Source organism: Tinamus guttatus, unplaced genomic scaffold (assembly GCF_059628265.1).
Source record: "Tinamus guttatus ecotype Peru unplaced genomic scaffold, ASM5962826v1 Tinamus_guttatus_pri_ptg000716l, whole genome shotgun sequence".
Lineage (NCBI taxonomy): Eukaryota > Metazoa > Chordata > Aves > Tinamiformes > Tinamidae > Tinamus > Tinamus guttatus.
Window position 1 is genome coordinate 2,117,268 of NW_028289250.1, and position 16,483 is coordinate 2,133,750.

Sequence of the window (16,483 nt, forward strand, 5' to 3'; positions counted from 1 at the left end):
AACAGAAAAAAATGCCAACAAAACCATGACAACCTTGCCCAAGGACTTCTAATTCAAAACAGAAATTTTAGTTTCAGCGACTGATATTTTCAACTACTTTGTGAGGTTAGCAGGAGAAGACTATCTAACAGAATGCTTTTAAAATACAGAGAAACATCTTTGCTTCATGGTCTCTATAAAATGAATGTAGGGGATTTTAGTTCAGTTTCCAAAATCTTGCTGTACGAATCACACAAATGGCACTGAAAGTCAACCTATTTGACAAGTAAAGGGCTTGAAGATAGAAGTATCTTTGCACCTTTCAAAAATTATTCATTTTAGATTAACAAGATGCCCTTTGGCAAAGCAGTCTGTGCGGACGCGAGCCCTATTTCTAGGTATTTCTTGGTTTCCTCCCTCTTGTGTGGAAATTATAGGCAATTATATAAGTCTCCTTCACCCCAGTTCACCCTAGTTTCGTTTTGGTCTGCAAAAAGTGTTGATTTCTACTCTAACACGAAACCTCATTTCTGCACATGATGTGATTTTTCCTTGAAGGCACACAGTTTCACAGCTTGCTTTAAATGCGAGTGGGATAAAAACTAACAGCGAAAGCAGAAATCTTCAAAAGTACTTAGAACTATGGAATATAGAACTCATACAGAACTTGAAGCACCAGGAAGATGCTTATAATCTTAGCAGAAGGGTAGAGAGATGCGACTGCAAAGACAGCTAAGGAAAACTATTTCAGAGACAAGATGCCAAGTCACTCCATTAGGGAGGAAGAACTGAGTCATGTTCTTTCTCAGAGATGTGCGCAGATTTCACTAACTTCAACACAAGAACAAACCCCAGCCTGAGAGCAACACAGGATCCCTTGAAGCTCTGACCAAGGTGAATGAGAGTTTTCACGCTCGTATGCTAAGGGTACCTCAGCCAAAGGCCTTAACAGAGAAAAGTTCAGATTACAAACACTAAGGAGGAACAGATTAAGATGGCTTTTACTCAGATAAACAACCAGTTCAGAGGAGTCAGAATTCTTCCCTATTTCTTCCATATTTCTGATATATCAGAATAAAGAGTCCCTCTATTCTCCCATCTAACTCAAGATGGGCTTCTTCCTTTTTTTTAATACAGACAATAAAATCTTTCTTTACCACAAAATATTTTAAACATCTCATAAAATGACATAGCATTCCTCTCTTCATTTAGGGAGGGGATGCCAACTGTCTGCTACTTTTAGCAGGAAATTCCACTGACAATAAAATAAATAAATCAATCAATGGGCTCAAAGGCCTATGATTCAATTATATGGGCTACAAAGAGCTGGGATTTGACAGCCGAATGTGTTCATCTGTAAGATTTATCTGTGAACTTCAATTAGAGAAAGGGAATAAACTACTCAGTGAAAATGAAGACATTTGGAAAGAAAGAATAATTAATTCAGTATGGTATGACACAAAGGCAGACTGGTGTCCATAAAACAAGAGAAGCTACACAGCTCAAAAGTAAAAAGGAGGGAGGAAAGCAGCCTTGGTGTTTATGGGTCTGGCAAAAGTTGCAAACTCTCTGGGCTGAGAGTTAGCAAACGCAGAGCTGGAACTGTTTGAAAACAGCAGGCAGCTCGTACTTGGTCAGACCCTCAGCTAAGATGCATCAACAAGCTCTAGGAAGGCCTGAGAAACTCTGCTGATTTACAGTAACTTAGAACTGAAATGCAACAGTTCCCTCTAAGCAATATGAAAAGCCTTTACTGTGTGTTTTGGAATACAACTATTTTTGCCTGTATGGCTTGTGTTTCAAAATTTCACTGACAAAGGGCCGGGTTAAAAAAACTGTGATTAAGTATACAGTTAAAGCTGCTCTTTGCCCACAACACCAGATCCTGACGATTTTAAATCCATGTTAAGGATTTTCTGCTAACAGAACACAGCAGCACAAGGTCAAATGGTGCAGAAGCTGCCATTAAGGAAATCATCATTGTAAAACAGGTTACTTTCAGATCACAGTAAAAACTGTAGAATATTAAATGATGCTGCAATGATGTATCAGAAGGACAGATACTTACATTACAATTGGAAGACCCATCAAATGCTGAATAAGAACCATCAGGCCAATCTGTAACATCGACAGTACTTGATTGCCGGTGCTGGGCTTCGTATTCCTTTAGCTGAAATTTGAACAGACAGCAAATGTTTTCCAGTGAGAAGAAACTATCAATCTTCATAAAAGAGCAAGAACCCTTTCAGGCTTTCTTCCCCGCCCCCCCCCCCCCATTTCATTGTGGAACTGGGAAACTCAGAGTTTTTGCACTGCATTTCTCGCTTATTTTTAAACTGAAATTCATGTGTTTTAGATTTCATGATGAGATAGAACTTTTTTTTTAATGAAGTGCTCTATAACCACTGAATTTTGATGAACTGTCACTCACAAGATGTGTTACACATCTTCATCTCAGAAGCACGTTACAAGCTAAATCACAATAACCTACCTTCACAGAGAAAATTATCTGCAGTGAGAGACTAGATCTATTATAATCATAAAACTAAACACTATCTTTCTCACTTTCCAATAAAAGGCTTAAAACAAAAAAACCTAATTCCACTGGAGTGAAATTTCCCAGAGGACCAGAAAAGAACTAACAATATCACAGAAATAAAAGTTGCTGCTAGTAATTCAGACCACTAGAGGGAATCAATATCAGCACATATATTGAGCTATATAGATTAGGCGCAACCCTCTTCCCTCAAAACTTTCAATAGCAGAGAAGTCAAAGAATTCTCAGTATTGCCTCTTGGTAATTTTAAATTTTGGGATTTTTGATTTTCATTATATCATACTCAGCAAAGGGTTATTTTCTTTGGACAACAGAACTTCATCTTCAATGACAATCTATTTCAAGATGTAATGTGAAAGAGTATTTGTCTGCATACCCAATCAGGATCAGACTCATGTTTTCTGAAACTCAGGTGCCTTTACAGAATACTCCATGTATCATCACAGTATTTTGCACATGGAAACAAAATCAAGAGAGGTAGGAAAATTTTAACAGTGATCTTTGAGCTCCTGAACAATTAAAATCCCAGCCTTATTGCTGCACAGACACAACCCTTCATAGTTATTTTCCCTGGGGTTTGTTAACATTCAGATTTTGTAGAGAAACAGTTGTGTCAGCCACTGTATTTATCAAAAACTACATCTGTTTTCATTTTACTGTCAAATGCCAAAAATGGCAGAATATGTTTTCTTGGAGCTTAATAATACAAAACACCACCTTTTTAGCTAAAAAAAATCAAGTAAAATAAATCTCAAGTTAATATTTTATAAAGTTTTAATGAGTAAAAATGGAAGCCTTTGATCAAACCTAAATAGCACAAAAATGGTGAGAAAAAAAATGAAGAAAATAAGGCAACCCCAGAAACACTTGAAGCATTTATTTTACCATTAAAGAAAAAAAATGAACATGTACGTAAAATAAGAGATACTACAGGTGGGATTCCTCTGCAATGTAAATGTTGACACTTGAGCACCTAATTTATATTATCTAGCGAGACAGGATAATCAAGAATGTTTTCCTCCCTTCCCTTACCCTTTCTGAGCAACTGCAAGCTCCAAACTGCCATTTCCCACATCCTAAAGCACCTTTCTCAAGGAAAGTAGAAAATGCACATATCCTACCCTAGCAAGTGCTTCCTCAATGGTGATCATCTTCTCTTTGACCATCATCATCAGTTGGATCCGCTCCTCATCACTCATCGTGATCTCACTGGCCACATAACCGACATCCTCTCCTGGAGGAAAAAGGCAGGAGGTAACAAGCGTGTGTTAGAGGTCATGCACACAGAGAGGAGCACGTTTTGATCAGGCATCATTCAGCGCCCTGGAATCTGGTTACTACTACGGATCTGGCTGGCCAGAGCAGAGCTTTCCCAGAGCAGTCTCCTAGTACAACTGGAACGGTGTAGCTGAACACAACAGTGATAAATTTTTTAATGAGCCAATCAATTTACAGCCACAAAACTAAATCTACTTTGACACTGCAATGAAGAGAGCACAGCAAAGAGGAACAGAACGTGGCCCAAATCATCAGGTGGCTATGCGCCCTGAAGTCACCTGAGGCAATAACCAAATGAGAAGAGAAAGTGCTTCTGAACTTCTAGCCCTGAACTAACTCGTAGCTGTGAGGAACACTGTGACCTGCCGCTGCAGCAGCTGCGGTACCTCGGCTGGAGCAGCGTGCCAAGCCCTCCCGGCTGCACACAGGCCACATGGCTCCATCTGTTCATCCCCTATGGAAGTGGCAGCTGAGCTGACACGAGGTGCTGGGTGTGCCTGGGCTCCCAGATTCAGGACCTGCCCTCTTGGGCTGAGCTTGGCATGTCAACATGGACAGCTAGAACTGGTCTGGAGAGCAGACAAGCACTTAACTGACTGTGTAAATGTGCCCCCTTTCAACCTCTAAATGAGTTACTGTCAATTATCACAACTTGAACACAGCCACAGTGACGTAGGAAAGCATCTGTTTGCAACATAAGGATCTAACGGATACACATGGGGAAACAAGAATTTTCTTCGTGAAGAAAAATACTTCAAGTAATGCACAGCTGTATCTTCGGGAAGCACTAGAGAAAGAGGCTAGACAACTTAAGTGGAATGGATTCTCCGGTTCACTCTTCATCAGATACACTTTTATTACTCCTCCTTGTAGTGATTTCTCCTGCAATAGGAGAAAGGCTGGGTTCATGCCTAAATTAAACAGGTCCAAGTACCAGAATGTTACTCCAATCAAGTCAGGATCAAAAAGAAAAGCATCTGGTTAATTTATGCATACTATTTACATGCGTGACTGTGTGCTGTCACTGACACAGGCACCATCAGGTATGAAGGCCTTCAGCTTCATGCTCTTGCTTGCGTATCTGCAGACCCAGAGTTGCCTTAATGTTATAAATGAATTATATACTCTTTTGTGATGTTGGCTCCTTATATTTTATATGGATGGTCTGTGTGTCCTTGAAAGGATTTACCTTTGGAAGTCTGCCTCATTAGTCCTTTTTGGTTCTTTCGGAAATTCTGCCAAAAGTATTTATTCTTCTTTTTCCAGTCTGCTTTCCCTAAATGGAAAGTGAGAAGGGAGGAAAAGGGAAGGGGAAGGAGAATTTTAGAAAGAAACTTCGGTTAATAAACACTAAAGAATCTTTCAAACATTCCGTTTTACTTTCTTAATCAAAAATAAGAATAAATAATCCACAAATTTTCTTTTTTCTTTGTATTCTGTACCAGAACTATGCTGATGCGGTTGTCCCAAAGAAATGCACATTCCTTGATAAGTGCCAAAGCTATAGAGGACTGAGATAAGCCAGTAACTTACATGTTTTGAACTATGAAAATACTTTACATTCATTTTGATATTTGCTATTAATGTCAAGCCTGTAAGTGCTTTTGAAATGTTCTGTCAGTTTATTCCCTTTAGCTGAGCCACAATTTTGTAGCTTAACTACAAGTCAGATAAGGAATTTTCCAATGTGTATGTGCGTATCTATAGAGAAAACAAGTACTTTATATGCATATATATGTGCGTGTATTTATCTATCTCTGTAAACATATAGAACTCACCCACGCACACACACATTTTCTTACTTGACATGAGAATTTTAAGAGACCATTAACTGTATCTGTGAATCCTGCACTTTATGAGTCAGTACTATACAAGGCTGGGTCTCCATCTCCATTAATATCACACCCGTATATTGCTTGAGGACCCAGAAATGTTTGTTTTATAAAAGAAATAGGATCTGCATCAAGGGAGAACATACAATTATGTTCTACTGCAGCATCCAGGGTGCATGCTATAAAGTTATTGCCATCTGCAGGAGAATATAGTGTGCCTTATCTGTCAGAAAGGCAGCCCATTCACAGCCCCACTCTACTTCTAAAGAATTCAGTTGAACAGAGTTTATACTGGACCGCAGCACTTCTGCATTTAACTATAGCATTTTGGATTTTGGCCTAGGAGCACTAAAACTGTATTTACTGAATCTAAAATATAGCTCCGAATTGTGTCTGTGATGTCTCAAGAAAAATTAGTAGAAAACAGTTTCTCTTGCACTCTCCCAAGATCAAAATAAATTTAAAAAATCCAGAATTTTATCAGTTTAACCAATGAGTTAGGATCACAATATGAACTAATGATAGTAAGTCAAAAAGAAAAAGAAATACAGTGGAAAACAAATACATACTTAAGAATGCAAAGTATTTCAAAAACAAAGAGAGAGACTCGGCTGTGATATTAACAAAAATAATAATAATAAAAAAATTAACCACCATCGGTGATAACTTTCAAAATGTAAATGAATAGGCCAGCAATGATTTAGCGTTTGGATATCTGAAATTCAGTAGAACAAGTCAAAAGTTGCATGCTTGTGCACGACAGTTCTAGTTGGGCAGTTTCTCACTGACAGCCCCAACACGGCATTTTTAAAGCTGTTTAGATTGACCCTCCCCACACCTCCAAGTGCTGCTGACTTCTGCTGGCATTATGTTTACTCAGCTCTTCACATTCTAGCACAGGCAAAACTGAAAAGCTGTTTAAGAATTCAATAGAAGCATCAAATAAAATGAAATATACTGACCTACAGAGCCTTCTTCAGAACTTGATTTATGAACAGAGAGCCTGAAACACAAAAGAGAAATGGACTCACTGATGCAGACTTCTCAAATTTCCTGGGAGCTGTCTGATTACAGCAAATTATAGTTTCCAAACAATATATCATGAGCTGATTTCTCTTCCCTTTTCTTCCCAACACAGCCAGTTGGAAACAGCAACCAAATCCACTGGTCTGACCACATTAACTGAATTCCCCCTGAAAGCTCTGAAACAAGCTCCTTGTGACCATCATAGAAATATATGTACTGATGGAAGCTATGGTTAAGCCAGAGGAGTCCAGGAATCCCTCAGAAAAACGCTTTTTCACATACTTCTCTTTCCATTTGTAAAATAAAAACAGTATTTCGGCTAGAAACTGTGGTGCTGGGATGCTGCTATTTGTTTACTTGCATAACATCTTTATTTCTCTTTCACCTGAAAATGCTTTGTAAGTATTCATTCACAAAATAAAACTTTCAGAAAGCTGCTGTGAGGAGGACAGGAGGATAGATTTAAAGCCAAGGTGAAAAAAAAAAATGCGTCCAGACCCTATGAAGCGTGTCCATGGGCTACAGGTTCTTTCTCCCTATTCCCATCCCCGTGTTTCCCACAAGTTTTTACTCAAAAGCTATTCAGAGAGGCCTAGTCTAACAGAACATGGACTTTACAAAAAACCCACCAAAATAGCAAGTAATTTTTTTTTCTCCCCCTCAGTCTTTAAGCTCATTGAACCGGTTTTCAGAAACGGATTTCTACTCCGTGCCAAAGACTCACTGTGGGATCTCGGCTGGGCCAACACTGCCCCACTTGGCCGCCTGCTTTCTCTCCGCATAAGCAGAGCTAACAGAAACTCCCAAATCTTGAGACGCGCCTTGAGGCCTCCCCACGGGACTCGTGTGCAACCCGCCAGGCCCGGCGGGCGCCATGACCCCGCCTGGGCGCGGGTCCGCGCGCGGCTCCGAGGGCGCGAGGCCGTTGTGCCCGCGACACCACAAGGGCAACCGCCCCAGGAGAGCTCGCGCCAGGCCCGTCTCCGAGCGGGGTCACGTATGCGACACGCACGTGGCGTGCGCAGGCCGCTCTCGGTAGCTTTTGCTCAGGCATTTTCCCAGACTCCCAGAAGAGGGCACTGAAGAGTTTTTGACAAATTCACTTAAGCCTCTCGAAGGAAAATTTTAGTTTCAATAGGCTCAGATTTTAAAGGATGTCAGCAGTTATTGGCCAACGTTTGGCAACCATGAGAAACACACTCATCAATTTACAAAATCATCCTTAAAGAGGAAATGAGACAGTATGAAGTTTTGGTTGGATTCAGCAATTCACCGAGGCACGCAGGGCTTGGCACACCTAAGCTGCGAAATGCCTTCACTTCACTGCCTCCAGCTTCACTCTGATTAGAAATTTAATCTAGCACAAGATTTACACCAACTGAAGCAACGAAATGTCAGATTTGCACTGCATCAGATGAAAGCAGACACTTGCTAATTTCCTTGCTGCCGAAGTTTATCCTTGGAGGGGAAAAGTTAATAATACAGCACTTGCAGCCAAGTGCTTAATTTTCAGAAGCCTGAATAACAAACACGGGTGGAAAAAAAACTAATACTTTTGGGGTAAAATCCCTGGAAAATTTAGTATCAGAATTAACATGGACCTTCAACAGGATCGTCTCGTTATTCATAGGTAAATCTGTCAATGTACTCTAAATGAAGGGACACCAGATAAAAAGTAGGTGGACATCTATATGGAGACAACAAAGCAAAATGAAAGCCAAGTTTCAGCTGAACTAAAAAAAAAAAAAGATCCTATTCACATACTGCATCTGGGCATAGCCCTCACCCATCAAGCTAACACAGTTATTTCACCTCTCTTTCTTACATAAACTCCGCATCCATTAAATCCACCAAATGACCATCCTCAGAAACGAAATCTATTAATCACCAGAACTTTGCTTCACCAGTGAAGTCAGCCTCAACCAGAAGGAGCCCGTCCCCTAGGCTGTTCAATCTCCAAATCCATTTTTATCACCGTGGTCTCCTCTGCAGCTGCCAGCAGTGATGCGAACACATAGCAGGTGTAGTGGCAATGTTTGTCATTTGGCATCTGCTCACTGGGAACTGGCCTGAGGCCACCAGCTCATCCCACACTGGTTACCAAAGAAGGAGAATGGCACTAGGAGCTTCTGATGTTCCTGAATGAAACACAGTAAGGAGAAGAGAAGCATCCACAGCAAGCAGACTGCCTTCTTATTTATAACTATTTGAAAATTAAAGGTTTTTTTTCACCAGAGGATGCAAATTCCAATTATCCTGTCATGCATTCTCTAAAGGGGAAATCTTCCATGTCTGGGCTGACCTTGAAAACGCTAACAGCTGGTCTTAAAAGATGGAAATGCTGACAAAACCTACCACATGCAGCCTGATAAGGCATTTGCTTCTTAGTTCTACCAGACAACTCCGACGCTTTAAAATCCTCAGTGAAATCCATCAAGCGTTTTACTTCCTAGATGTCTGCCGAAAAATTCCATGGTAACTCGGAGTCGCTTTATGTCAGATTTGCCAATTACACTCCCTCACTGTGCTAAATCTGCAGCTCCTCTGCGAACGTGCACTGCAAGTGATTTGTGCTCTTCCATTCATAGACTGATAACTTATACTGAAAGTTAATGATGCAGTGACACTTGGCAGAAGCTGCAGCCTGGCGCGTCTGAAAGGGAGCCAAATGCCATTACTCCACCGTGGAGGCCTTCGTTTTTGTTGTGGTCTGATGTACAACTTCATTAGCAAGCCTTCACATGAAATGTGCTCTGTCACAGCATATAGCAGACAAAAATCTATGGGTATATACTCAGACAAGAAGGGCGAAAAAAGATTTATGGCCAGAGGGAAGGGAAGGGGTATTTTTATTAAGTCAATGCAGAATCTAAAAGTGAGTTTATGAATAGGTCAAAACTTTAATCCATTAATTTCACAGACTCAAACCCAGCTTTAGGCCTGTACTTAAGTCCTCTTGTGGCAACAGTGCTGATGAATCTAAATATGTGTGTGTATACATATATATATACATATATATATATATATAAATAAATAAATATATACATATATAAAGTGGCAAGTAGATAATACCTAACATGGAGCTACTTTGGGGAATAACAGAAAATATTTCTACATGGCTGCCTTAGAGAGCTTAGACATATGATAGGTTTCAGTGGAGTTCAATATATGATATTAGAATATGCAATGACACAAAATTATGTACATCTTTCTGAAACTCGAATTTTGCCAGTTGCAAATGACAGAGTACCTGGGGATACCGGTTGATAAAAATGACTGAAAAAAAATCTACTCCTAAAAGGCAGAAGGATGAGGAATTCCAATGGCAGCATGAAGGATAAATATACACAAATATTCTGTACAATTGTAAATACTCATTTTCGAGAAAGATGAATTTAAACCAGAAGCATAAAAGCTGCTAGAAGAATCAGATCAATGGACAGGTTATCTTAAGAGAGAAGGCTGGAAATTTTTTGCCTGATCAGCTTGCCAAACTAAAAGCTGCAAGATGGTTAATTTACTTCCTATAAATATAACATAGGAACAAGCAGATATAAACTGGAAATAAATTAGAAAAGCTAAAATTTCCTATTTGGACAACTTTCCACCAATAGGAAGCTTATGTGAGAGAAGCAGTAAAAGGCCTAACTGCTTTTAAGAGGGTCCTTGAAAGATATGGAAGAGATCAGTGCTTTTGATAACCAAGAGCTGGATATGAGGGCTGCCCTCTGAGGCCACTTCAAACGTGTCTTAGCAGCCTGTACGTTCCGCCACCTTTATATGCAAAGGCCAGGCAAGCAAAATGGTCTTTGAACCTGTCTGAAATGACCTTCATATACCCAACCATTCCCTTCTTTTGTAAGTTACTTACTGAATTCTGGAGATGATCTCCAGGAATCAGAATGACACACATTTGTGACACAGGCCCGCTGAGACCGTATCTGACTATAAGCAAGGCTTTTAGTTAGGCTGCATTAAACTTCTGGACTAGAGCTTTACCTGTTAACTCTGGACCGATTTTGATCTCAGAGATAAAAATGCCAGGGCTTATCTTGCATACACAGCAGCTGATTTTACAGGAAACACAGTCATACTTGCCTTGAGATGTGAAATAACTGTGTGCTGGTACATTACAGAACTGGAAAAGGAAACAAATGACACCATGTGCTGCTTTTATGAATGCGACCGTTGACTTTCCAAAGCTCATCATTCTCAAAAGAAAACAAACACAAGAGCTGAGAATGACAGGATTTTTGATGGGTTTTTGTTTTACCACTAAATATTTAAATGTGGATGTGCTTTACCACCCAGCTGCATCTCATTTACGCACCATAAAATCCACAGGTGCATAACACTATCTGATAATGAAACCACCACTGTTATGATCTTCAATAAACTGATACGAGCCCTCTTATTTCTTCCCAATGACTACTTAAAATCCATTGAGGATAATTCCTGGGATGGGATTTTCAATCTACAAATATTATTCGCGTTGATAGCGGTAAATAAACCCATACAAAAGCCTGCAGCAGCTCTGCTGCAAAGCCATTCCGTTATCTGCGTGCACTAGAAATGGCCCAGTCACGTAATTAGTATGACAAACTGACAGACCTATAACTGCTCCTGCCTGAACACGAGATAATTTATCTAACCGGAGCCAGCGTAGGGAAGAGAACGGGCATTCAGTGTTTATATCCAATTTGCATGAACGTGAAGAGAAAGCCGGCCTGCGAGGCTCTGACCTCGCTGGCACCCATGTGAGAAAGAGAGGGGAAGCCAAGAGGGTTCATTCAATTATCTTCTCATTAGGTTTCCATAGCAATGGCTCTTGAAGCAGGTCAAAACTTTCTCAGTGCAGGGAAGCAAACGCTGAGGCGCTTGTGGCCTCGGGACGCCCCTACGCGCTTTGCGCCCGACCGCAGCCCGCGTGGAGCGACCGCACGGGCTCGGCCTGGTCACCGGCGGCAAGCGAAGGGGGCTGCGCCGGGGGTTTGGTAAGTGCCGAGGGGTCCGAGCCGGGAGGCAGGTCCTTGCCACCTCAACGCTCTTGGAGGGCGAGGGTGGCAGGCGGTGCAGGGCACGCCGCGGAGCTCGGCGCCACGCTGAGGGGCTGCGGTGCTCGGCCTGGCCCGCGAGAAGCGCCCGTGGCGCTTGGGACGCGCCATCGCCACGCTGGGAATCTGCCTGCAGCTGCCGGGCCGGCTCACGTGCGGCGCGCGCGCTTGGCCGGCCTCTCGCTGCCTTTGTGCGAGCTATTGTGGGAGTTTCCTGCCCTACTTCTCTTGGGGAGGCTGCTTCAGGGCAGCATGAATAATCCGCCTTTGAGTAAGCCAGGCCTCCAGCAAGTGAATGCAGGGCCGTGCACATTCACTGGTTCTTTTCGATTCCTGCAAGCACAGGGCATAAAGAAACGCGTCTTAAACACAGACATCTCGAGCAGAGCAAGCATTCATTTCTTCCTCTTTTTATTTTTCCTCCAATATTCCTTTCCATTTTTAACCTACCCCAAAGGAACAATTTATTCTCTCACTAATTAAGTGCAGCCTTTGCCATTCTGGATACAGGGGTTTTGTTTGTTTTCCAATTTCTCCGTTTCGCCCTCTCTCCTCGCGTCCCTGTGAGAGTAGCGCTCCCCTTTGCCCCCACAGGAGCTCCCAGAGAGCCGCCACGATTCATTTCAGCGCCCTGACGAGCGGCCAGACCCAAATATGAAGGAATTTAAGCCGTCGCACCCATGACCTGCAGTAATGATTTAATGACCTCCTGCATTCAGAGCTTGACCTTCCCTCCCTAGGCATCACAGGAAGAGGATTAGGAAGCTTGCTGTTAAAAATTACTGGCAAAATCCAGGAGATCAGCATATCAAAGGGGCCAGAATTTAGGCCCTTTTCACTGGAAAACACTGTGGAGCATGGAAACACTGAACCTCAGGCACTCTCCCTGCCTTGGGCTGATCTAGAGCTCAATTTTGCACCACAGGATGGTGACTACATTTACTACAGCATATCTACTGCAGCAAGCCTTTAAGAATAGGTCCCGTCAATAGTTTCTCCTACAGAGATGACCAAGCTTGCAGATACCCCCTTTTGTTGAGGCTTCACAGCTTCACAGGCTGCCTGGTGACAACCCCAGGGAAAGCCCTAACGACTGAGCCGCTTTCAGCTCCTCCTCTACCGCTCATAACACACGGTCATGGGTGGGCCTGAACTGTATGAACTCAACCACTTGCTTGGAGATGTATGCCTCACATGCAGGGAGCATGAGGAAGACATTCGCTCCTGTGAGCAGCTGAGCAGGGCTGTGGCGTGTGATTAATACGAACTGTGACCATTTACTTGGTCAGCAACATGTTTGAGGGGTATAGTTCAAGAAACAGCAGGCAGTTCATGCAGGATATGGCAATTCGTAACATCCCTTGCCATGCAAAGGTGACGGGAATGCCTGTGAAAAGCCAGATACATCCACAGCTATCACCCTGTGTATTGTTTTTTTGTCCTTCCTTTCCCTTGCAGCTGCAAAATAAAAAATGAGTACATAGGAGCAACTGCACCTCATCCTATCCGTATGCAGTGCTCTTGGGTTGCTCACTCTCCCCCTCTTTCCTGGCAGTTCTCCCCTTTTGAAGCTTGCCCAGAAACCAGCAGTGACCAGCCAGTGACAGCAAACAGATCTATTTCCCAAGAGAGAAAACACACGACTTCCCCTCTGCAACATCCCCAGTTCTTCTAAAAACAGGATGAGAGCCAGGATGCAGAGGCCTGAGTTCAGGGGACTGGGTTTAACCTGGATTTCCTGGCAAATATGTAGAGCTCATCAGTTTGTCATGTAGACTCGACTGCTCAAAATGGGAACTGGGAACAGGCTAATAGTTGGATTACATTGTTTTAAATACTTTGTTTACAATTATGAGAAAACCCTGCTCAGTCTCCTGCTTCAGTAAACATCCTTGGGGTGTTGCCATCAGTTAGAAATAATAGGAATTGTATCTAGAATACATCCCCAGCTCAACACGTTATGGGGACAAAGGAGCAACAATAACAACTAAGAACTCATTTACTGGGTATTTGTTATATTGATCATCTTTCTAGCAAATCCAGGAGTTAGTGTATTTATACAGGAGAACTCGCAGTTCTGGGACATCCATATTCAAAATGAAAAATATCACTGCTGCAGATAAAGATCTCGTTGCCCCTCTGCTGAAGGCACACCGAAAATCTGCAAAATGACACTAGCACCACATCTGATAGTAACAGTGTGACTGAAAGAGAGATGCAAACTTTGGAAAGGGCAGGGGGGAATGAAGTAGGAAGCCTGCACAAGTGTTTCAGTTTACAGCAGGAAGACCAAAAACTCAGAGCAATTGTGAGCTGAAAGCTCAAACAAACATGACTTCGTTTTCTGTTATTTACTGACAGCTTTTTAGGGCACATCAGTATCCCTGGTGTTAACCTCCACACAACTTCATGCAGATCCTAGAGACCTTTACTACGGTGATTTTTTTTTCTTTGCTTATCAGAATCAATCAAACAAAACCCAACATCTTCAGCAGGATGTATGTAATGCGCAGAGTAGGTCCATACATGCAGACAGTCTTTTTTTACAGTTCCACCTCCTGAACAGCAGCAATGTTGTCAGCTGTAATGCTGCTCCAAATGCCTCCTGGAAGGACAATTACTTAAAGTGACAACTGACTCTGTCTCCAGGCTCATTTAACCCCTTTTGCCTCCCTCCAGACACCTTGGCTGCTCTTTTATGTTACACCAGATCACCCAACAGACAGATTCAGCAAGTTACTGGATTGAGGGGATCAACTAACTTCACACTGGCTTTGAACAGACGGAAATAATCATGACCTGGGCAACATGGTTATAGGACTTCCAGCAAGACTGCCCATAAACTGCATGGCCACATGAATTGGACTTTCCTACCACATCACTTCGAGGCTGATCTATTTTCACTGTGTTACACAGTGGAGCCTGTCAGTCTTTTTCTTCATTTGGGCACCGCAGAAAAACAAAACCAAACCAGGTTAAAATAAACATCTCCTTCCAGACTCTCTCAAAGCCTCACTCTGTCTGGAATCTCTCAACTCTGTCAAATTAAACAACCATCCAGATGTGTTATTTTAAAACTTCAGACCTTGGTAGCATGAACCAAGGGGTGTACAAACAGTGAGGGAAGCTCCTTGGAAGCTACTGAGAATGACTACGTTCCAGCGAGCCACCTGCGCTCTCCTCCCTACCCCGACCAGGAGCTCTTCCAGGACTGCTTTTACTTTCTGAGGCAATAAACTCAATGCTCCAAATGGAAACCTTAGCACACTCCATGAAAAAGGCCACCCATTCTCAGTACATGGAAACATAACTTATCCTTGGCCAAGCTTTTACTTAGACCTTGGAAGAGTATGCACAACGAAAGATTTTTTCAGCACCTGGGTGGTTATTTTGGGGGCCCTTCTTTCTTTCTGCCCTCAAATCTACCACTGAATATGAGTCACCAATACACAATGGCATCATGTTTAGCAAACTGGAATTTGCCACCAATGAAAGTCTTCTAAAAGGTTTACCCCAGATCCATCACACAGCACTGCAGTGGGCAGGCCACAGAAGCACTGTCTTGAAGGGAGCAGCTTCACTGTCTCCACCAGCATGCCCACATACCAAATTCAACTGAAATCTAGAAATTAAATTACTGATCCCCCAAAAGCCCAAGTTCAGCATGTCAGCAGCAAGAACAAAAAAAAAAAAAAAAAAAAAAAAAAAAAAGATGGATTTAAAATGGTTCCTGCAGATCACATTTGCAAGTTTTCCCTCTGTGGAATACGGCTTAATTGACAAGGGAATGCCTCTGAGCTGGAGCAATGTGACCAGCACTGATGGACCAGGCTGTCATTAATAGGCACGGGCCTGAATCACTGCTGTTTTCATTATTTCCTATGGCGTTAAGCAGGTATCATCTATCACTTTCTACTCTTTAGCAAATCAGCATGCATGATGTTGCCTTGTTTCTTACTACAGACTTTTTCTGACACAACTTCCCCTGTGCCAGTTACATATATTTGATTTGGTACATCCTGTACTTGCTCCAACTGACAAATGTATCCTCAAAAAGCACACTATCATTCTTGAAAGGTCCAGAAAAATTACAGGCCTCTTCCATCTGAACTAAGAGAATGAGGTTATTTTTCTTTCAGTGAATTAAATTAAATGGGCCCTCTCAGAATACAGCCACTCAGAAAATGCTTTTGCAGATACTGTCTCCTCACTCAGTTATTTGTGGTACAACACCTACACAGAGGCACATTTCAGGAAGCTGGCTACACCTTGTAAGAGCTGGAATCTGTTCCCAGCTGTGTGTTGTTCTCCCGTGAGATACCCATCTCCTCATTACCTGAAGGGAGTGGGATGATGATATTTACCCACAGGTGAAGTGCTTTGAGATTGAGAGAAATATATTATGATTATAGGGAAACCTTGGAGGCTTACTTCCCAGCCTGAGGTTCCTGTAAAGTTCCCATCCACCTGGCACTTTGGCTTTCAATAGAATGAAAGGCAGGGAAGCATCCTTGAAGATATCTTCTCCAGATGAAAGAGAATTTTTTGGTATCTAAAGCAAACTTTTGGTATCTACTGGCATTTTTTGGTATCTACTGGCAAACTCTAGGCCATTTAGGCTTTCTCTGTTAACTGCATGTAAATTGGGGGCAGTGATGGTGCCCAAAATTGAATTCACCTCATCTGTCTTAAGCTGTTTGAAAATGAGTATCTGTCTCATGCTGGTCATCAGTGCTTTTGCTGTGATTAATGAAAGA

At 42.1% G+C, this 16,483-nt stretch overlaps 1 protein-coding gene across 4 annotated transcripts in view; it reads right to left on the bottom strand.

Annotated features, from left to right (window-relative positions):
• LOC104568900 (SAM and SH3 domain-containing protein 1-like) overlaps nt 1-16,483 on the bottom strand; it is a 517,909-nt gene that overhangs the window by 40,358 nt on the left and 461,068 nt on the right. For 3 of the 4 annotated variants that reach the window (XM_088537034.1, XM_088537030.1, XM_088537033.1), the window contains exons 5-8: nt 6,609-6,649; nt 5,004-5,090; nt 3,658-3,770; nt 2,048-2,149 (exon numbers count right to left, since the gene is read on the bottom strand). In XM_088537034.1, the coding sequence (XP_088393160.1) occupies nt 2,048-2,149; nt 3,658-3,770; nt 5,004-5,090; nt 6,609-6,649 (343 nt within the window). The remainder of the gene's footprint in view (nt 1-2,047; nt 2,150-3,657; nt 3,771-5,003; nt 5,091-6,608; nt 6,650-16,483) is intronic. The other variant, XM_088537031.1, reaches the window with a different exon arrangement.